General features: G+C 38.1%; 1 protein-coding gene across 1 annotated transcript in view; it reads left to right on the forward strand.

Annotated features, from left to right (window-relative positions):
- MEP1B (meprin A subunit beta) overlaps positions 1 to 22518 on the forward strand; it is a 31194-nt gene extending 8676 nt beyond the window's left edge. Inside the window, 11 exon segments of the mRNA XM_063299960.1 lie at positions 194 to 272; positions 1903 to 2020; positions 5088 to 5266; positions 9550 to 9768; positions 11181 to 11333; positions 15172 to 15327; positions 15330 to 15386; positions 17527 to 17982; positions 19472 to 19654; positions 20394 to 20554; positions 22308 to 22518. Of these exon segments, the coding sequence (XP_063156030.1) occupies positions 194 to 272; positions 1903 to 2020; positions 5088 to 5266; positions 9550 to 9768; positions 11181 to 11333; positions 15172 to 15327; positions 15330 to 15386; positions 17527 to 17982; positions 19472 to 19654; positions 20394 to 20554; positions 22308 to 22517 (1971 nt within the window). The 3' untranslated portion in view covers position 22518.
- Positions 22519 to 23136: the final 618 nt, after the last annotated feature.

The raw sequence follows: 23136 nt of genomic DNA on the forward strand, positions 1-23136 counted from the left end.
TACCTTACCTACTATAACCCTCAAGCTCCCCAGAAATGATAACTGCAAAACTGTTTTAAAGAGGCTTCATGTATTTTCTAATGAGAAGGAAGAATACATTATATACTTCATATACCTGAAGTGCATAAGACTATAGTCAGTGGGTTACTTGAATAATTTTAGCTCTTTTCTGAACATTTGCTGTTCATTTTAGAGCCATTACCGAAATGCACAAATTGGCAAGCAGTATCGATGGCCTCTCCCCATTCCATACGTCCTTGAAGATAACCTTGGTAAGATAGAAATTTCAGTATGGATCCTTTTTCATGTTTAACACTTGCCTCTGTAGTTTATCTGCCAGATAAGCTGAGTAAAACTGAAGGCTAATGTCAAAAGAAGTTTATGTATATTATAAAACAAAGTAATTGTTTATATGACAAGATAAAGAAAACGTTAGCTGTATAATGAAGTGGTGAAACCAGCTCAGCCCATTTATAAAACTGTCTAGTGTCCATTGGTCAAAATTGCTCTTCCAAAAGCTGTGAAGTGATACTATTTATGATACAATGCTTCTTGCTTAATCAAATCATGCCCAGATATATTTTGATTTGCTTACTTCCTTTACTCTAAAATTGTCCAATAACTGCAACATTATTATGGGGTTTGCACCAGATTTCTAAGATTAGGGATATCAGTCTGAAGGCTCTGAAGCAATATCTGGACTTGGGGAAAAAATCAAGCTGACAGTGCCTTCGTGGGAGTTATGAAGGTAAGGAAGTGGACAACGTAGACTACTCATATGAATCCCCACCTTCTGATCAAGTTCATTTAACCATGGTTTATTGAGTAAACAACAATAGGCTGGGTTTGCACAAAAAGCTATACCAAAACCAGTTAACCATCTTATGGCTTAGTATGTTGTGTAAATGCAGCCTACATGTGAAAAGAATAGATCACAGTCTGAGACAGAGACTAGGTGACAAAATGCTTGATAAGGATCTGAGGGGTCTGGTTGTCTCCTTAGAGATTTTATTCAATAGCAGCAGATGTTTATTGAAAAGGAGAACATTCTGTCCTTGAAATTAGACTATGATTCTTGTATTCAATTAGAACCCACCAAACTGTCTAGGCATTTGTATCGTATGTGTTTATTTATTTTATTTTATTTTCTATCCTGCCTTTATTATTTTTATAAATAACTCAAGGCGGCGAACTTACCTAATACTCCTTCCTCCTCCTATTTTCCCCACAACAACAACCCTGTGAGGTGAGTTGGGCTGAGAGTGACTGGCCCAAGGTCACCCAGCCAGCTTTCATGCCTCAGGTGGGACTAGAACTCACAGTCTCCTGGTTTCTAGCCTGTTGCCTTAACCACTAGACCATACTGGCTCTCTTATGTTTATGTTTGTTTATGCCACAAGTATAGCCCAAAGGGAAATATAAATAAAGGTGCACCAGAGTCAAGTGACTGCATCCATGCCATTTTCTTGGCAGTGGTTTGCCACTACCTTCTTCTAAGTTGGCTTCCTAGTCAGCCATGATTCCTGGCATGTTCAGATACTTGTCCATCCCAGTACTAACCAGGGCGGACCCTTCTTAAATTCTGAGGTAGCCAGTTGGGCAGACCCTTCTTAAATTCTGAGGTAGCCAGTTGGCTAGCTGCTGTTATCTGTAGAGGGAAAAGGTGATATACTTTAAAATAAATTTAATACAGCACATCTCTGCTCATAAGTGGTATGGAGGTGTATCCACCAAAATTTATTAAGGGTGCAAAGGGATGGCAAAGACCATGACCAAGGTAGAAAATATATTTTCAGAGGACTTTTTGCCATCTTTTGAACAATGCCATAATAGTTGCTATGAGGAAAGATGAATAGAAATGTATTCCTTCAAAAGAGTAATACTTACTTGTTTGTATTTCAGATATTAATGCAAAAGGTCTTATCCTCAAAGCATTTGAACAATTTCGTCTGAAAAGCTGTATTGATTTCAAGCCTTGGGAAGGTGAAGCAAACTACATTTCGGTATTCAGTGGAACTGGGTAAGAGGAATCATAATTTCAGCAACATTCATGAACCTCCTTTTCATGATCTTTCAGCAGACTCTCAGGTCAAATCATTAAGACCATTCTAGAGGATGGATAGGCAGTTGGAACATGTGAGCAGCAAAATACCCCCAGACTTGGTACCTACCAGGTTCTGAGTGCCAGCTGAATTGTTGTTAAAATAGGTTTTATTTAATAAATATTAAATAGTAACCTGGTATGCTGCAAAGTGAAGCACCAGCCTCTGACATCATATTTACTTGAAACAATGACTGCCCTGGAATATTAGAGACGAACCTGGGGGGCAACTTTGTCTTCTGATAAATGATAGGCACAACATACCTGGCAGCAAAGAGATCCATGACAGTCTTGTTATCATTTTCTAGTGCTTGGCCAGATTTCTGTGGCCCATAAACAGTATAAGATCCCCAGTAAACAGGTATACCATGACACACCAACCATTTTGCAAGTAGCCAAGTCTCCTATGGCAGCCATTTCATGACTGAACCCACCAGAGGCTCTCAAAATTCCAAATGTGCCCCCAGTATAAGCAAGCCTTAAGGCACACTCTCATGTGGGATCTTCTATCCCAACATTAGGCATCACTTAAAGAGCTAGGGCTACATTTGAAGGAACAGAGCTATTCTGGTGCCACAAAAGCTACTTTCAGCTGGGAAGGTAGCAACACCAGCTTAGAATACTCTCTTGCATTTAAGTTGCATCAATATTTATTCATTATTGATTAATTGAAACAGAAAGGTGAGAAACATGCTAGTTTTTTGGCTATATTTTAGACATTAATCAAATTGTTTTTCAAAGGGTAGAACAACACAAACACCCAGGTCTTGATTCAAAGATCATAATGTCTTGGGTTCAAAGAACTGAATCTATAAATATGAAGGAGGATGAATTTCCTATCAGGCATAATTCCCTAACCTGATGCGTTTGAGATAGGCTGGAACCCCAGCTAAAGAATTCCTATTGAGCACATTCATACTTGCATGCTGGCTGAGAGAAATGGGACTTGTAGTCCAGCATATATGGGTAGCATCAGATTGTAGAAAGTGTTTCTGAAAATTACAACAGTAAGGCTAGTAAATAATTGTTCCTATAGAATCAGTTGCTGCAAGATCTGAAATATAATCTGTTTTGAATTCTAATTAGAAACCAATTAATTCTCTGACAGAAGTTACAAGCTGAGTTTCCAGCTAATAAGTGCTCAAGGGAGTTCATAATAGTTTAACAGCCACAGAGAGCTAGTGAACCCAGTCTTCATCCTATAGAAAGACTCGCTCAAATTGAACTCAGTGGGGAACAGCATCCATAGTTTTCTTGGGCAACTTTACTGAATTTCTTTGTCATGTCTTCTAGGATATTTTTTTCAACTTTTAATCCTCCTATCAATATAAAAATCAGAAAGAGAATCCAGATGAGAGTTAATTGCCTCCATTCCTGGCCACATTCTTATGTCTCAAAGGAGACAAAAAAAAGTAGATGCATGAAAGCTATTTAAAATTGTTCTTGCAATGAAAAATCTGTATAACAATTTTGTAATTAACAGCAGCCTGGACTACCTTTGTTTCTCTGTATTTGAGAATATTTTTTGTATACATGCTGCATAGAGGAGGAAGTAATAATATTGCATTTTTTTAAAAAAGATGCTGTCTTGGCTCTCAGAGAAAGCAAAACAAAATTGGAGAAATGTAGCTCCACAGCATTTTTAATCCTCACTCGTCTTGACTATGGTCAATGCAAATGACAGTTTGTGTATATGCCACAATATAACTAGAAACCTGCACAGTCAGAGTGTAATTATATATGCATAGATTGCCATGCATCTACTCATATTTCTAAGCAAGTACTGTCAGATTCCCTTGCAAGAAATCTGGAATGGAAATAGTGAATTCAAAGACCAAGTCCCTCAGAACTCTGATTAGCAACATTTAATGGAATGAAGGTCAAGGTTACAGCACAAGAATTTCTACTACTGCTGTACTTCCAACCGAGAAACTTACGAATAGGGAATCCGAGGTGGCAATACTGACCCATTTTTCTCGAGCGTTGTTGATGCAAAGAGGAGGAAGCTTGCTTTTTTTGTGAAGATGGGGCAGATGGCACAAACTGTTAGTTTTAGGAACTGTTGCTAGATTTGTTATCACTGTGTGAAATTACACTCACTGCTACCTTGCAGTCACTGTTCTAAAGAAGACTGGGGCAGGTGAGGAGGATTTTGTTGTTTTATATCACCTCCAAACCTTCCAGTACCTTTGACTTTAGAAGTCCCTGAATCAAGTCTTGCGTCAAAGGAATAAGCATCACCAGGCATCTGCTGGGGCTTAGTGGGGAATTATTGCGCATTCAGTAAAGTAGAAGTAACCTGTGGAGACAGCTGCCAAGAAAATAATTTGTGGCAAAAAGCAACAAATCAGTCCCTGTTTCTCTGGTAAAGCATACAGGTGTCTTCAAACTCTGAAATGTTACAGTACTTACGCTTTGGACACAAGCCATTTCATTTATCTTGCATGATCAGTTTTAAAGGAAAGGCCATTTGCTGCTCAGCCGCAGGCAGCAAAATATCTTGGACAGGCCTAGGAGGGCATCCCAGTTAGGTTTATTTTATGACCAGGATTATCTTGGTTTTGAGCTCCAGTCCAGGCATCCCAGCCAGTTTACAAGTGACTCCCAGAGATTAAGGTTGTACAGACCTACAGTGTGGGAACACAGGTTAAGCCCTTTGCCTGTGTCTGGTGCCTAGGGGAAAATGGGCTTAGTCTTCTCTCATTACTCACTCCCCTTTTGTCTGTGCAGTGAGGAAGGTGAAGCGTGCTTCGAATGAGCACTAAACCATGTGCTCCCTCACTTTGCCAAAATAAGCCCACTGAGCATGATCTTTGCCCAGGTTAACTGCTTGAAAATATGGTAAGTCTCATTTTGTCTACATGTTTCATACTCCAGCAAGAGAACCTGCAAAGAAGCAAGCCTGAAGCATGGCTCTGCCTTGCAGGATTAGGGTGGTTTATTTTGGATGGAGTACAGTGTTGATTTTTTTTCCTGCATTTATTAGCTGCTGGTCATATGTAGGAAACTGGCAAACAGAGGGGCAAAAACTCTCCATTGGAAGAACATGTGACCAGATTAAGAAAATTGAACATGAATTTCTTCATGCACTAGGATTTTGGCATGAGCACTCATGACCTGATCGGGATGACTATGTAACAATTATGTTAGACAGAGTTAAAGATGGTACTAATTTCTTTTCTTTGAATAACACTGAATTTGTATCCATAGCTTCCCTTGTGACTAAATGCTGGGTTAAGTCTTTGATCCTTTAATTTCTGAATAGCAAGGGGCAATATTATCGTGTTGAGTTTTCTTTAGCTATGGGGAAGGAGCACTGGAGACTAGTATGTTTATGGCCTGAGTTTTATTATTTATAAATGTGCAGCAACCAGAACATCTTCCAGACTGCATTCCAAATTTCAGCAAATGTCATCTATAAATCTTCAGGTCTTTTTTCACAAGTGTTTCTTCGTACTACCCTTACACCGTCTGTCATCCTCTGGATGTGCTGAATATCCCATCATTTCCAGGCAGTAAACATATGTCCTGGTATGTGCTATCCAAGATTATTGGAAATGTATTCCAGCATATCTAGAGGCCTCCAAACTGGGGAAGGCTGCCAGCTTTATACCTGTCACTCTCCTCAGTGGACAGAATGTATCTCCAAAGCCTGCTGGGTTCCTCCATGAATCAGGAAACCAAAGAATTAGCTGTCACTGAGCAGACATCAATTGACCCTCAATCATGCATCTAACTAATGTCAAATTTCAAATCCTTTTTAAAGGATTGGAATTAATGCAGTTATAAATAGACGATTGCTTTGACTTATTATTGCTGAACGATATCCCAAAGGCTGTATTCATTTTCTCCAAATGTGTGCTCACAGTGTGAACACCCTGGCTTGCATTCACTCCAAGGTTGTGGGTTGTTTAGTATTTTAATATTTCCAAGAGCAATGGTCCTCTCATTTTGGAAAAAAAATCCCAAAGAAAATATGTTATATTCTTCTGAAAAATCTCATTAAAGTATAGGAATTTGTGACAATGTGCCAAGAGCTTAGACATAGAATATACTAGACAACCTGTGACCCACTGGGTCATCATTTCAGAGATATTTCCTTACCAGATTCCTCAATGACTTCAACAGTGGCAGAGGTTCTAATGTACTGAAAAAGTTCTTAAAAATTCTGGAGATATTTAAAGAGGTATCTACCTTGAAAGCAGCCAATGCTGAACTGTATAGCACAGTCAAACATTAGGAGTTGACCACAGGAAATATTTTATGACGTTTTGTATTATGTCATAAATGTTTTATAATAAATTTTATGACATAAAAATTATCATAAAACATTTTATAAATTTTGCCAAATTTCTATTCCATGGGAGTTATGAGTCCCAAATTATGGATACATTCTGTAAGTTAGCTCATTTGAGGTACCTTGGCACAAAAAATTATTTATTTAATAAATTTATATGGCCACCCAACTCACACCCAGTGACTTAGGGCGGCTTACAAAATTAAAATCCGCAATATAAAAAAAAACAACCCCCCACTCCCACAGCAGCTACAAACACAATCAGATCAGCCACTTGATTGACTCCATCTCAACCTGGGGTCTCCAGGCCCTCTGACAGAACCACGTCTTCGGGGCCTTTCAGAAAAGTATCAAGGTGGGGGACAATCTAATCTCTGGGGGAATGATATTCCACAGGGAGGGAGCTACCACAGAGGAGGCCCTTTCTCATGGTCCCACTAGATGAACTTCCCTCATAGAAGGGACCCATAAGATACCCTGCCTCCTCACTCTGGTGGGCTGAGTAGATGTAACTGGGGAAAGGTGGTCCTTCAAATAACCAGGCCCCAAGCCATGTAGGGCTTTAAAGGTGATAACCAGCACCTTGAATTGGACCTGGAAGCAAACCAGCAAGCAATGCAGCTCCAGCAAAAGAGGTGACACATGTGCAAATCTAGACTTGCACAAAACTGTGCAGGCTACTGCATTTTGAACCAACTGAAACTTCTGGATACTCTTCAAGGACAGCCCCATGTAGAGTGCATTCCAATAGTCCAAATGGGAGATGACTAGGGCATGGATGACTGTGAGAAGGGTGTGTTGGTCCAGGAACAGGAAGCTTTTACTAGCCAGGAGGGACACGGATCTAAAACACAGGTGGCTGAGCTCACATTCTCTAGGATCCTGTCCACTTCCTCAGGAGCAACAGGGTCAAACTCTTCCCAGATAACTGGGCAAGAATCTACTCCAGGCATCTCCACTGGACCAATATCCACATTGACATCCAACTGGGAACGAATCCAAGTGACTTTATCTGCCAGAAAATCAGCAAATTCCTCAGTGTACCCCTGCAGGGAAACTGAGTCCTCCTTACCCAGAAGGAATTGGCCACCGGGTGCTTTTCTGCAGATGCAATTTGTGCGAAGAAGTATTTCTGCTTCACTTAATAACAGCTCTTACCTGTGTTTGGCTGAGATTGTTCTTTGTCTTCCGCCAGCAACACTCTAGACGTCTCTTAAACCATTTCATCCCTCTCGGTTCCTCCATACACCATGGGGCATGACAAGGTCCACAAGTCAGGAGAGGTCACATGGGCTCAATCCTATCTAAAGCTTCAGTCGCCCTCCTATTTCAGGCGGCGACTAGGGTTTGTTGTCCTAGAAAACAAAAATTGTTGTCCTACGATGTACCATTTCACCCAGTCAAATGTTACAATGTATCAAACAGATACAAGAGTTTTAGCAGTATATATAAAACATATGGTCTAAAGTTAGAGTTGGTACAACCGTGTTAAGCCATTCCAGCCAATTAACATGAATGTTCACAGTGCATCCTTCCCCAAGTGTTAATGTGACTCCTGAACCATAGTCGATAGCTCTTCTGTGATTAGAATAGTTTCAAATTTTGCCTAGTACTAACTGTATTCTGAGTTTGGATGTTACACTTAACCATAGAAAAGCTACTAGTCATAGCTAAGGAGCTGCTTGAGGGTGGAATAAAGAGGTAGACGGTCAGGTTAAACAAACCAAGTGCTTTTGCATGTTTACTTCAGGGATGGAGGATGTAATTCCCTACAGCCTGTCCTCTATTATATCTCTCTTTGGAGCTTTTGGAAATTGGAGGTAGGACGGAAGAATTTATAACCATAACCTGCTGTCCTAGAGGCCACATTCTGCTATAGTTTTTAATAGAGGTTTGCAAATGTCTTCAAATTCAAAATGTTTTGAGATCCAAATGATCTGTTTTGAGTTTGAAGCAAGTGCTTCTATCTTTCCTGGAAGAAGTCCCACTTGAAACATTCTGCTTAGGTTGGAGCTGCCCATCTCAAATTCCAGTGTCTTTCTTTCAAGATTGAAACAGTGTGTGTCGAGCTCAAACCTTCTAAAATTTGAAATGTTTTGCATAGCTCTAATTTTTAATGTATTTTAGAAACTGCAAACAGAATTTTCTTTACCATCAATGCAAAAATGGAGCTATATCCAGTTAAAACATGTTTTGACAACTCTATGGACCTGATGCTTTAACAGCTTGCAAAATACCTGATATGTTATTAATATGGAAGAATTCAATGTCAGAATCCAAACATTTTTTTTAATGTCAAAAGCTAAAGCAACAGTTTAAAATATGTAGAACAGAAATACATGACGCTTGGAATCAAAAATTGGAAACTCCAGTTCTTTTCAACCCTGGACTCAAGTTTTGAAGAGCACTAAGTATATGTCCTGTGACTTAAAGTTGACATTAAAGCATCAAAAGATTGTTTTTCATATCTACTGGACACCATCTGGAATGTTTCATAAAGGATGGACAAATCATTTTTTTATGTTGGCGTTACAAGAAACTTGAGGGCACTTTAACCCATATGTTATGGTCATGTTCTTCCTTACATTCCATTTGGAGTAAGGTTATACAATATGTTGGCCGAATAATTGAGAAAACTCTGGTTTTTAAAGACATGTATGTTGTACTGAATTATATATTGACTATTTGGAATTTAACATGTTCAGAACAAAAATGTGTTCTAATAATAGCAAAAAGAATACTCCTTAGGAGATGAGAAAATACTGTAATTCCAGATATAAAGGACTGGATTTCAGAGATTTGACAATTTTTGAAAAAATCATATATTCAGTTAATCAGAAAATGTGACCTTATCTTCCCCTTTGGAAAAAAATTCTTGGACAGGCTTGGTCAGCACTGAAAGCTTGTTTTTTTTTTTCTAAGGATTTACAAGATCAGGTGAACTTATGTTATAGTTGTATGTATAGTTTTTTCTTATTTGTTGGATTGATTTTTAATATGTTTTCTGGTATATTTTTGTTTCCTTTTGTTTTTGGGTATGGTAGATTGTTCATTTCTATTTTATTCTGCATTATTTTCTGTTTGTTTCAAAATGGATTAATAGAAACTCTCTGGAAAAAATACCTCTAATTTTTAATGTATTTATTATTAGGTCGTGAACACAATTTCAAGAAATATGATGATAAGATAACAGATTCTCTGAATGTCCCTTATGACTATGCCTCTATAATGCACTATCATAAAACTGCCTTCGGGAAGGGTACAGAGCCAACCATAATAACCAACATACCATCCTTCATGAATGTGATTGGGCAGGAAATGGATTTCAGTAAATCTGACATTAAAAAATTGAATCGATTGTACAACTGCTGAAAGTATTTTAGGCACTATCATATATTTGCTTTTCTTCTAGGAAGAATTTCTTGGTTGTAATTGCCTTTTGATTTTCTTGCCTTATGCTATTTTTCAAGTCTCATCATTCTCTAATTGGAAGAGCACTGCAAAATTCAAAAGTAATGATAGTTAAGGATTGCAAATTGCCACCTCCTTGGTGTGAGTATAAGTTAATGCCAAATGTTTGGGGTGATTCCAGGAGTGTCCTCAGGGGTGGGGTAAGGGTTAAATAAGTCAAGCCCTGCCTCTTCTTTTAGGTACATCACGCTTAATGCATGTAAAAAAGAGTTGGGTCTTTAATTGCACACTCACAGCACCATCTTGACTTTATTGCCCTCCCAACCTCTGAATGTTGCAGAGTTAAGACTTCTATATAAAGCTGCCTTTTTCAAATGGTCACCCCAACTGAATTGGCTGTCTTCTTTTGTCCCTAATCAATAATCCCACTTGGTTATTTTTTACCTTCTGGATGTACTATACTTGAGTTGTCTGGAATTCAAAAGAAGGGAACAGGGTCAGAATTACTTTCTGCATTATGGGCTCCACTTTTCCAGAAACTTAGCAGTAAATGGTTATTTGTATGGTCAGTTTTCCTTATTATCACCCATTGTAGGAATAAGGTATATGAAAGTATATGCCATAATGAATGTTTTAGTGTTTGAGTTAACCCTTGAATCTTTCATATTTTTTATATCCTAAATGGCTAAGCTTTCAAAGCTTGCTTTATAAAAGATCCTTTGATTTAGAATTGGAAGGAAGATACAGCTCAATCCAATAAGCAGCACTGGATAATACAACAATACAATTAAATACAATAATAATCCAATTACTTGCTTATTTAGATAAGTAAGCCAAAGCATTTAGATGGCATTGTCTTTGTTCTTGTTTATTCGTTCAGTCGCTTCCGACTCTTCGTGACTTCATGGACCAGCCCATGCCAGAGCTTCCTGTTGTCGTCAACACCCCCAGCTCCCCAGGGACGAGTCCGTCACCTCTAGAATATATTGTCTTACTAATAATTAAATAAAAAATACTTAAGTGTAGTTGTATCCAGAAAGAAGTTAACTTACTCATATTCCTTTAAAACAGTATATTCAGCTGATAGCATTGATTGCTGTTAGGATGACTGGCACAATATCATTTTTTATTTTTGGAACTAGCTTTTTTAAATTAGATTAAATCCTAAGAGATCTGTGGGTGGACCTCCCACTTCAGAAGTTCAGAAGTTTGGGGCTTTTCTAGAAGTGGATTTTGTTTTTTAATTCACATGTGACATTAATTATAGATCTTCTGATGTTGTACCTAATTTGGGCATAAGATACATCAGCTTTGATGACTTCTGCTTAATTTAACAATTAATCTGAGAATCTTTTTAATTTATTTTTGTAGCTTCCTCCATAAGTTTTCTCGACACCTGCAGTTTTGAAACTGACAGTGTGTGTGGTATGATTCAAAGAACAGCAGATAATGCTGATTGGCAGCGCAGAACCCAGATTTCTAGCGGACCACGAACTGATCACACTTATGGTAGAAGCTGCCAAGGTAATATTCTGAAATCATATTTTAATCTCTTACAAAAATATTTCCTTTAAATACTACTACTGGTCTTTGAGCTCATTTAGAGTTTATTTGCAGATAAATTGCTATTGGTGTTAAATTACAGTTAGTCCTTGTTTAGCAACTGCCTTGGATAGCAACCATTTGCAAATAGGACAGTAATAAACAATAATAAAAAATTCATTTTCCAACATTAACAACAAAAGCCTTCAGTGTGAAACTGATTAATTTCTGGTCAGTTTCAGGCAGCAGCTGCCAGCTGGTGGAAGAATTCTAATCAACTATTATTATTATTATTATTCATTTAAATTTATTGGCTGCCCAACTCCAGTGGACTCTGTGACTAAGTAAGATCAGAGAGCAGAGCTTGTTAATTTGTGGTTAGTACGTTCTAGGGAAGCGCTGCACTGCAGAGAAAACAGCTCAGAAAGAGATTGCTTGTTTAAGCAATCTCTCCGCCATGTGAGGGGGCAAAAAAAAAAAAAGAGAGAGAGAAAATGAGTTAGGCACAGGATACTGTACAAGAGAACTTCATCTGAATGAGACAGCAGCAACCAGTGATCTTTGCAGTGTGTATCTCTCTTGCTCAGTCACATGTTCACTTAGGGACCGTTTTGCCTAATGCCAGAGTCATCAGAATCAATTGCAGTCACTAAACAAGGACTACCTGCATTGTGATATTGTTAGGCTTGTTCAGGATAGGTGTTTCTATACTGACCTGTAACTTACTTCTCCATGTTCAAAGAATAGGTACTTCTCAAATGATTGGAGGAAAGTTAATTTCTCTCACACAATTTAGGGTAAGGGTACATAAATTGCTCCCTCTGTAGGTTGTGAAGAAATTCCAAAAAGGGGTGCTGTGAATGTTTTTTAGAAAAATCAATGTGAAAAAAAGGAAAGTAATAGTAATTTTCAAATGTAGATCTAATAAACTGGGAAGATTAGTGAGGGTAAGCAGGTTGATGGGAGAGAAGGAGTACAGCCAGAAAATCAGGTATGAGTAGGCTGATGGAAAGATCAGGAAATGATCAAGAAAAGATGGGGATGGAAGTCCAATGTGTACTTTCATGCATACACAAAATGGTAGATAGATTTAATGGACATTTGTGTGGATGGAGTGAGGTTATCTAAAGAATCGAAAAGAGGGTGTGATGCCGAAAAGTCTGTGAACTCCTGTTCTAGATAAAAAATTACTCCCTGAGTCACTGGTTACATTCTGCGGAAGAATATGCTGCTGTCTTTCATGTATTGATGATCCAGAAAAATCAGCAACTTTACCAAAATACCTAAGAGCACAGAGTACACAGCCTTGGGTTTAAATCTGGATATCTTTGCAAGGAACATGGGGATGAGAATATCAGAGCTCTTCTATAAATGGAGCCTGATTGGGACTCTCTAAAGCAGCCTTTCTCAACTTTTTGACCCTGGAGGAACCCTTGAAATATTTTTCAGGCCTCGGGGAACTCCTGCACATTCAGGCTCAATTATAGGCCAGAAGTTACAAAATTATTCGTTTCATGTGTAGGCCTGTATATGTGCATTAACAGTGTTCTTAACTAAAAATAAAGAATGAAACTTACCTCTTTAATGTGAAGTTGCCCAAATTTGAAATAATTTTTTTAATAAGTCATGATCTCCCAGGAAACCCCTAGTGACCTCTCGCAGAACCCTTGGGTTCCATGGAACCCTGGTTGAGAAACCCTGTTCTAAAGCAATGGTAATTCAGTCATAAACCATAAAGGCTGTCCCAGAGAAAGGAAAGGTGGGCAAGAAGACAAGGAAATTTGTCAAGTCCTGCTTTAACTTGTGAAGCAGAGGGATGGGGATTAAAGGAAAGACAGTTTGGAAAGAACAGTAAAGAGAAGATGTGTTACAATGCAATTTAATTAAGTTAGCTAAGCCTAGCAGCTATGCAGGCTTGGTCAATTTTTTTTGTGATGGTGGTTTAGCATGTTTTGTGAACCCAGTCTATTTTGGTGAGTTTATTGTCTAAGGAGTTGTACATACTGAAAAAATGGATTAATTCAGTAAGAATGTTATGAGAATAGAACCAAAGAGTGAGGAAAATATATTAGTTTCTCTCCTTATGTTGTGTTGAAACACAGGGAGGAAAGCAAAGATCCTTAACATCAGGATCACTGAAAAAGAACAAGATAAAAGTGAGATATGCAAAGCTGAAATGTAGTTGACTAGTTTGTAGCTTGGTGGCTAGGTTCATATAGGATTCTAATATTTAATTATTATTATTATTATTATTTAATAATAATTTATTAATAATTTAATAATAATAGGACTCTGCATTCTAAACCTGGATTTTTTTTAAAATCTGTTCAGTCATGTCCCATTCTCAGAGACAGCTTGGACAAGTCCCTGCAGTTTTCTTGGCAAGGTTTTTTGGAAGTGGTTTGCCATTGCCTCCTTCCTAGGGCTGAGAGAGAGTGACTGGCCCAAGGTCACCCAGCTGGCTTTGTGCCCAAGGCAGGACTAGAACTCACGGTCTCCCGGTTTCTAGCCTGATGCCTTAACCACTACACCAAACTGGCTCTAAACCTGGATTAATAAAACAGTTCCTGTGTTCATATAATATGGTTTGCCCAATAAATCATATGATGGCTTTAGGAGATGCTCTGATTCACATAACATACTAAGACAATGTCTGGCTTCCCACAATTCACAGAACCCCAAATTCTCATTCTCTTTTTTTATCCAACTCTAATGTGATGATGAACCCAGTCAATATGTTGTGCAAACTGAGGCAACTGGGTTTAATCAGTAACCATTGTTTTGTAAACCAAGGTTTAGCTAGCAAGCAGTGCAAGCACTGTGGATTTCTTAGGCTGCAACAAGGCTTTATTAAGTGGGAGAGCCCAGCTGTGTGCTGGAATGCATGTGATAGCCAGTTCTGATCATGCAGGGTTTGGGAAGCGTTGGCATGTACAAGCCTAGACTTCTGCAGTGCCAGTAGCTGCCAAATGGACAACTTTCTTTTTACTGATTTTACTGAGCAGGACTTTTTTACTTTTTACTGAGCAAGACTTCTGGAGAGGAAGGGCTCCTCCTTAGTAGCAAATGACTGTAACCCTTTTCCTTAATGCCTGAGTGGGCCTCTGGAGTTCAAGCACAAACCTACATCTGGGGACTCTACCCTGCCTGAAAATGAATGAAAGTGGGACTAGATTGTCTCCTCTGACAAAATCATTTCTGTGTTTATGGATTGTATGAAGGAATGTGTTGAATATGACACCAGATAAGCAATCAGCAGCATACACAGTCTTGTTCTAGCAACAAATACCATTTTAACATGGTAATTAAGAGTTTTGCTTAATGAAATGAACATGAAGTCTTTTTCTAAACACTATCAAAAAATTACATTGATCTGATTCTACTCTGGAAACTGATTCCCTCATCTCTGAACTATCATTGCTCAATGCAGGTATTGCTGTTCTTCCTTCCTCTGTCTTGCTCTCCTTAGATGATGGAACATGGAGCGTGGTGCTTCCCAGCAATCCCCAAAGACTGACATACCCTGTTCAGGATATTTTTCAGCAGTCAGTGCCAACTTAGGCTATTAGGTACTGATCATAGTATAATAAAAAAAATGGAATGGCGCTTTCAAATAGAAGTGCATTCTAAAGGCAATACAGACAGCAAAACCAAATCTATCACCCCAGTAATTCATTTCTGAAGACCAAGTGGTTCCTTTTCACCCCTGAAACTATTGTTTGTGATGGTGAGACAGCTGGCCTCTTTGAGTCCATGGAATTTAAAAAAAAAATTGGCAGCCCATATGTGCTATTTTTCTTTCTTCTTTTGTCTTTGACAGAAACTGGCTACTTCATGCATTTTGACACCAGTGCTGGAAGAGTGAGGGACAAAGCTATTTTAGAAAGCCGATATTTCTATCCCAAGAGAAGGTTCCCGTGTCTGGAGTTCTATTATTACAACAGTGGAAGTGAAAGTGATCAACTGAACATTTTAGTCAAGAATACGCTGAAGCAAATCCTAATGGCATTTTAAGACTTGTGAAAACCATTCAAGGTATCAAAAAATTATTTTCATGGCATTTTTGTTCTTTGACTAGGATGCCTGAAATTTAAAAAAGTCGTATCTGAAATACATCTATACCACTTCTGACTATTCCAGGCTCCTCTATGCATTAAAAATGTTTGGATGTCAGAGTGAAGACTGACAGCTAGTTTTCTATATGCAGCATATTTTTTTTACAGGTAGTCCTTGTTAAGTAGATGCCTTGTTTAGTGACCGTTTGCTGTTATGATGGTGATAAAAAGTAACTTCCTGAGCAATCCTCACATTTACAACCTTCACAGGTCTGTAAAGCAAAGGAAAGCTAAAGTAAGATCATAAGCACAGTCCTGGTTTCACGTAGTGACCACTTCACTTAACAACTGAGTCCCAATTGTGGTTGCTAAACGAGGACTATCTGTACAGAGGAGAACTCAGTTCCATGAATCACTTTGCTGTCTTAGTGAGAACCAGGCCTGAATTTGATACTTCCTGTCTGATATTAAATATTTCTTTCATCTTTCTTTTTTTGGTGGGAAGACTAGCTTCTTAAAAATGTTTTCCTGAGTCCTCCCTCCCTCCTTCCCCATACCAGATAAAGAGAGTATTGATCTATGGTCATTTGGATCTGAAATTATAATGGGACACAGGGATGGCCTTTAAGTATTTTGAGGCTAACCTGCTACAGCTTTACATATCAAAATCAATACCTCAAGTTCTGCCCGAGTATATCCAGGACCTACTTCAAACAGAAGTTACATAGTGGCAAAGAGGCAGATTGCTACATCAGATGAAGTTTGAGGCTATCTCAGAAGACAGGGCCTGTGCAAAGTCTTGCATGGTGGGCTAGATTTGAAGAAATGAAACCGGCATAACAAAGAAGAACTGAGTTGCATCAGAAGAATTGAGTTACATCAGAACTAATCCAGAATTCTCTTCTAACAGTGGCCAACCAAATGTGCAAAGGAAACCAACAAGCAGAACATAAACACAGAAGCACAATCCTGCTAATATTCTCCAGTAACTGATAGAAAAAGGCATGTTAATTCTGAGATCAGTGCATTGTCAGTATATCTGGTAGCCATATCCCTAATTAACCCTCTTTAACTCTGTGGTTATCCCTTTATCTTGTAGTAGCAAATTCCACAGGTTAACTATGCACCATTTTAGTAAGCACTTTTAAAAAAAAATACCTGGAATCTTCTACCATTCACTTCAGCATCATTCAGCTTCAGTAATCCCTAAGGTTGCCTTGTAACATGATTCCATACCATACATTGAGACAAAGCTTTACATTCTATACACTTTCACCTAGCTTATAGCAAGGTGGACCATAAATGTTGCAATTTTTCAAAATGGGTATTACCTGCACTTGAGCTAAAGCTGATATTTGTTTGTCTGCTTTAGCCTGTTTTTATTTCTGGTCCAGTCATCTCCCTGAAAAGATGGGGCATCATTATTTTTCTTTTGAATCTTGATTGGTATCATTCAACCCACAGATTTTTTAAAAATCAGGGGAAATTCAGTAAAAATAAGACAAAATAAGGTGGATATTCAAGTATTAAGGACAATACTCTTGGCCCCGTGGTAGACCCAAGAAATGGACCGCATTAAGGAGGACATGGAATGCGTGAACGCCACCCCTGAAGATGCCTTGGACCGAGCCAAATGGAGATGGATATGCCAACAAGCGGACCCTGCCATAGCGCAGGGAAAATGCTAAGAAGAAGACTCTCTGGATTCATTAGTCTGCCAGCAAGTATAACCGATTTGTGCCTTGCTAAGGGATCCTAATGTGGGCCAGAGAGAGGTTTGCTGTAGGAAACATGTTCTGTACTTCCCAGCAAGAAAAAACAGACAGACAGACAAACCCTTTAATAAGAATTTTTAAATTAAGAAAAAATGCCTTCGTCCCTTCCCCCTTCATTTTTTTCTTCATGTAGCTAAACTTTTAAACTATAAACTTGGGGATAAAATTATCTTAGAATTACTAAGTATTACTTAGTGTAACTTCCCCTAATGCCATTTGGGGAGCTAATTTTCTCTGAAGAGCATGAGAAGTACACATTCAAAATCTAATGTCTAATTGAAAACACTGTGTGTTATTGAAATGAGTTGTAAATGTAAGTTGTAAATATAACAATTTTTTCCTCAGATTCACCTGTGCACTACTGGGAGCTATATCACGTTCCTTTGGAAATGAAAAATAAATTCCGAGTGGTATCTGAAGGCATAAAAGGATCCAGTACGTCCAATGGTGGTCTTTCTATCGATGATATCAGTCTGTCTGAAACCCAGTGCCCTCACCATGTACGGCATATCAGAAATTTCACTGACCTCCTTATTTCAACTTCTGCAGACAAGCCTTTATATAGTCTTCCATTTTACTCTCCTAAAGGGTATGCATTTCAGATTGCCTTGTATGTGAAAGGTGCCACTGATCCATCTAGTATGGCAATATATGTCGGCCTGATAAGGGGTGCAAATGATGAACATCTTCAGTGGCCTTGTCCATGGCAACAAGTTACAATGGTTCTCCTCGATCAACACAGGGACATTTGTCAACGCATGTCAAAGCAAAAGAGCCTAACAATTGACCCACAAATGTTAGGTAGGTTAACAGATCTCCTTTTAGTTAATGTGTCTATTGCCTTCAGTTGTCCTAAGGTGCAATATTCACCTATGTATACCGACAAAATAAATGAAAAAATATATATCTTAATTAGATCCTATGATCTCTATAGAGTTCATTTTTTTAAATGCCTTGTAAAACTCAAGTTAATTTTTTTATATGTACAGTCTAATTTTCTACCCTCATGGTCATTCATATTTTGTTTTTAGCTTTATTTTTTGCCAAGAAATGGGGCTTCTTTATTTCTTGGGAGACTGCAAAGGTACAATGTATGCCAACTCTTAATTAAAATGCATTCCACACTGACCACAGGTCCTTTAGCCAAATATTTTATGGAAAGGCAGGTTTCATGAGCAGATATAGTCAATTTGCCACATGCAGGTGGCACTAAACTCAGTGACTTATACATAGCCTTTCATGTTGAGGCCAAGATAGGGTAGAATTATACAAACATAAATTACATACATTCTGTCTTAAAAGGTACATTAGATGAAAGCAAACGATTCCAACATCACTAACAAAATAAAATATAATTATCCAGGTCTTGTCTTCACTGCAGCCAGAGCTTGCTGAGGTTTCTGTATGGCTATAATAATATGGCCCCATAGATTGTGCATATAATGGCTATTGCACATTTTTTAAAAGGGATAATAAAAAGGCATAACATCTGATTTGCAGTGATCCATCCTGTAAACCAGCTGTTTTATCAAATAGCACTGGTAGGAAAAAGCTTCTAGGATGTAGGAGGCATCATGCAGCTGATAAACTGCCAAAAATAACTCCTCTACAGTACTCCCTTTTCCAAGTATACAGGACTGGACCAGGATTTCAGGAGCCTTGCTCAGTTGACCTGCTAAAGTGAAGTTAAAAGCAATTTGTAACAAATGTCTAGACAGCTTTCCTCAAGCTACTCTCTCCAGATGTGCAATGGAGCCAGCTGGAAACTTTTCAGACAATCCATGGACTCATCTACTTTAGGCTGTTTAAACTATTCAGGCTGCTCCATTTCCACAGCGTTTCTGCTTCCTTTACTGGGTGCCTGACCTGAAACCCCAAGGCTGCTTCAAGTCTCTGAAAGACTTAAGGGCCCCATCCAAACTTACTGTAATTTTTCAGAGAGCAGAAGTGAGCATTGTTAGGTAGGTGGAGAGTGACTGCACCTCTATTTACATTACCTGTATTTACTTTAAATTAATTTTAATTCAATGTAAATTAGATACAATTTAAATTGTTCAGGTTCTCCCCCCTTCTTTGTTCTGACCCTGTCTGAATTTTGGTATGCCGCTCAAGGCTCAAAGGTAGCTCTAAGCCCTCTGCTGTATTGTAAATAGCAGCCCAGGTTGTACCTTGTCTTGTAGACCTGGTCTAACTTTTTTCACTTTTTAAGAACAAAGAAGACAGAATATATCACTCCGAACCCTCTTTCTGCCAAACATTTATGTTTATGATGTTTTTCCTACCTATCTAGGATCTTCCAGTGCTTATATTTGGGACAGACCAGATAAAGTAGGAATTTCAGAACAGTTTCCTAACGGCACTAAGTACAAGAGAGGTCATAGACGCGGAACAGCTTCTTTTATAACACACAAAAGGCTTAGAAGTCATGAGTTTATTAAAGACGATGGCACTTTCATTCTTACAACAGTGGACGGTAAGGATTATGGCCCTAATTTCAAGGCTGATATCTTGAACCACAAACATTTTTGAATACCAAGCATGTAAAGCTGACCCCATCCCTTCTCATGATGTTCAGTAGGTGTTCACTTTAAATCAACTGCTGCAGCTCTCCTAGTAGGTGGTAGGACCTACTAGGCAAAACATTTGAGAAATACCAGAATAATCTTGCTTATTTGCTTAATCTTGGTATTAAAATTACCAGTATAGTATCCGTATAATCTTGTATGTTGTACATGTTGAAATGGATGTCCTGTCTGTTTTCTAGAGAGGCATTTGTTTTTCCAAAACGCAATATTCACAAAAGCTGCCAAATGTTGATTGTTTTGATTTCCCTAAATCTCTCCATTGCCTTCCTAGGCTATGATTTCGTAATCTTCCAAAGTCTTTCTGGGCTATTATTACAAAACTGCTTCCATCCCGTTGTGATTAATGGGAGGGTATTGATTTTGATTAGTTGGCTGGGTGATCTCTGTGATACCCCATTTTGTGACTTCTAGGTAGAAAGACTTGGGGGAGGAGGAAATTGGTGGGGGGGGGGATTTGATGTTAAATTTCTACTACCCAAGCTTGATATTTAGGAGGGGAAAATCTAACCAGTCCTGTCACCCAGGATCTAAAGGACTATATCCTGAGTGTTCAAGTCCAAAGCATATTTAATAATGTATTAATTATAATGCAAGAGTTTATATTTACACCTCATTTATTCATCTCAGATATATCACATTTAATATCAACTAAGTCAAAGGTCACAACCACCAATAATGCTTCAGCTATAAAAAGAGTGACCACAAGAGTAGCTGATATGTATACAAATTATATCTGTGGAAATAAAAGAAAATGCATTGTGGTTAAGGATAAGCCAGTTTCCAGGCATGTGATTTATGCAGTTTTTCAAGTTAAATGATTTTAGAATTAATTCTAGGACAATGTGTTTTGTGATATTTTGTAAAACTCTTTTAACTAATGATGGGGGGAAAAAAGACTCATGGTCTTGGTCTTACACCGCGATGATAATTTAGAACTGCCATCAACTATGTCAAGTGTTGGTTGTGTAGCATGTTATTCTGTACTGTCACTAATAAACTGCTATATTCCCTTCATTTGTTTTGACCACACATAGTTCTTTTTATTCAAATATTATACATGTGAAATTTGCTTAAGTGCAAACACCTTAAACCAAAGTGCTAATACTTCCTTATCAGTTTCCCTTTCTTTTTAGGTATGATTTGAAAAAACCAAAATAGGCTGGATTCATATATAATGGTAAGCTATTAACTACAAATAAAGCAATCCAACCTCTCACCATCAAGCAGAACAACTTCCTTAAAACACTAAGCATTGCCTAACTCCTTGCGTATCCAACTGTGCAAATATTTCTGTTATTTGGGATCAAAGAACTGCAGTCTCTTTTTAACTATTTCGTTGAATCTAATGGGCCTACTTTAGGCAGAAAAAAACTGTATAAAATTTGCTTTTCAATTTGTCCTCATTGTTTACCTTGGAGCAAAGATGATACAAACTGTATAAACCACACAACTTCTGGGCTCAGTGATATTGACTTGAAGGCCTGCCTATCATCTAACCTGCATTACTCATCAGTTCATGATTTGCTATTGAAGCTGTTATATTGGAAAAGTGATTAATTGCTTAAATTGACAAGTGATATGCAATAATAAGAGGAAATAGGTAATGTGCAGGATATTTTCCCAGCCATTCAGAATTTGTTTATTTGCAGGCAGTTATAGATAAGCAAGATCTACATAACTGGGAGAAGTTCTAAAGGTCATTGTAGTCATGTTAATGTGTCATTCGTTTATGCTGTTGTCCATGGCTCATCATAGGTAATCTGATTCTATGTTGCACTTCGTGAATGTAATGGGAGCATACACAAAGGGATTCCTGTTGGGGTCACCTCTTTGCCTAATCTCCTTGATGTGTGCTTAATTTTGGGGAATTGCTGCTTCAGGTTGGAGAGATGGACTTAGGTTTAGAATAGCCTCTCCAGCCAGGCACTTCCTGGATGTATAGAGAGCGCAACTTCTGGAATTCCCCATCAGGGAGGCTACAGATTAGAAATGCTTAGCTGCACTAAATGCTTGCAAGACAGTATCTGGGTTCATACATGTGCTAATTATAGTTAGTATAGACCATGAGAAGTTGAACAAGTCATAATGGCTGGATTCACACATATACTAAACTAGACCATAAGCAAGTTTATAGTTTAAATAAGAGTCAGAGTGGCATTATAGTGGTTTAGGTACTGTACTATGACTTAATCATGAAAAACTGTTGGAAGTTTGCAGCAAGTCACTAATTCTCAGTCCAACATACTTCACAGAATTTTTGTTGGAGAAAACATTGGGGGGAGAGAACGTTAGTATATTTCCTTGAAGTCATGGTGTAATGGTAAGACATAAGTCTAATAAATCTAACCAACATACAGTGAGGGTGTTATTTACCATGCTAAGCAAAATGAACCAGACTGCATTATGGATCAATGCAATATGCAAACCCAGTCACTGCATTCTTAAAGATAGTTTTTTCAAAGTTTGTATGTGCTTCCAGACCAAGCTGCGGCAGAGAAAAATGGTTTGGGGTAGAATATAAAACAAAGTTAAAAAATAAAGTCAGTTCAAATTAAATTGTTGCTGTTTTTTGCAGATTGGTGGTACACAGGTGAAAAATGTGAAAAGAAAGGATCTGCTCAGGATGATGTTGCTAGAGCTATTATTCAATATCATCTATTTGCCATCATGTTGATCATCACCATTATAACTACCAATTGTATTAGGAAGAAATATTGTAAACAGCTGAAAGCTAATATATACCAGAATTAAATAATGTAAGTGTATTTTGCTTCTGAAGAAAATAAAGCCTCCAAAGATTTTGAAGTAGCAGTCTCATCTTTGCCAAATGTGTTCGTAGGATGAATCCATATTTCATATTTTCCACCACCAGCCTGCCCCTAGGCTTGAAGGACAGCTTCTTTGAGACGTATTTATACTGTAACTGGCCATGCTAGTTCATGATTATGCACTTTCCGTTAGAGAGGTACCAATGGCAGAATTTTCCCCATCTTGTGGAGTCCAGTATTTCTGGAAAGCATTGATTAGAGAATGCTGTTGTAAAGAACTCAAGCTGGAAGATTCTCTCATCTTGAAAGTTGCCTCCAGATTCTCCACAGTGATCCCCACGTGGCATTTATTTGGGGTCATTACTCATTAAACTTTGTTGCAAATATCAGCTATTGCCTGTATATCTTTTTTAGGTATGTAGTTTTCTAAGAGAATATTTAGCTATCAAAAGATGAAAAACTGGCTCTACTCACTGGATTTTTTTTAAAGGATGGAAACTGTGTTTTCCACATTCATATGAATGATAATGAAAAGTATTATTTGTATCTCTCGTTTTCTAGGAGTGTAACTCACAACTGCTCTCAAACAAAATTACTATACA

The sequence above is a fragment of the Candoia aspera genome, chromosome 3, assembly GCF_035149785.1.
Source record: "Candoia aspera isolate rCanAsp1 chromosome 3, rCanAsp1.hap2, whole genome shotgun sequence".
Lineage (NCBI taxonomy): Eukaryota > Metazoa > Chordata > Lepidosauria > Squamata > Boidae > Candoia > Candoia aspera.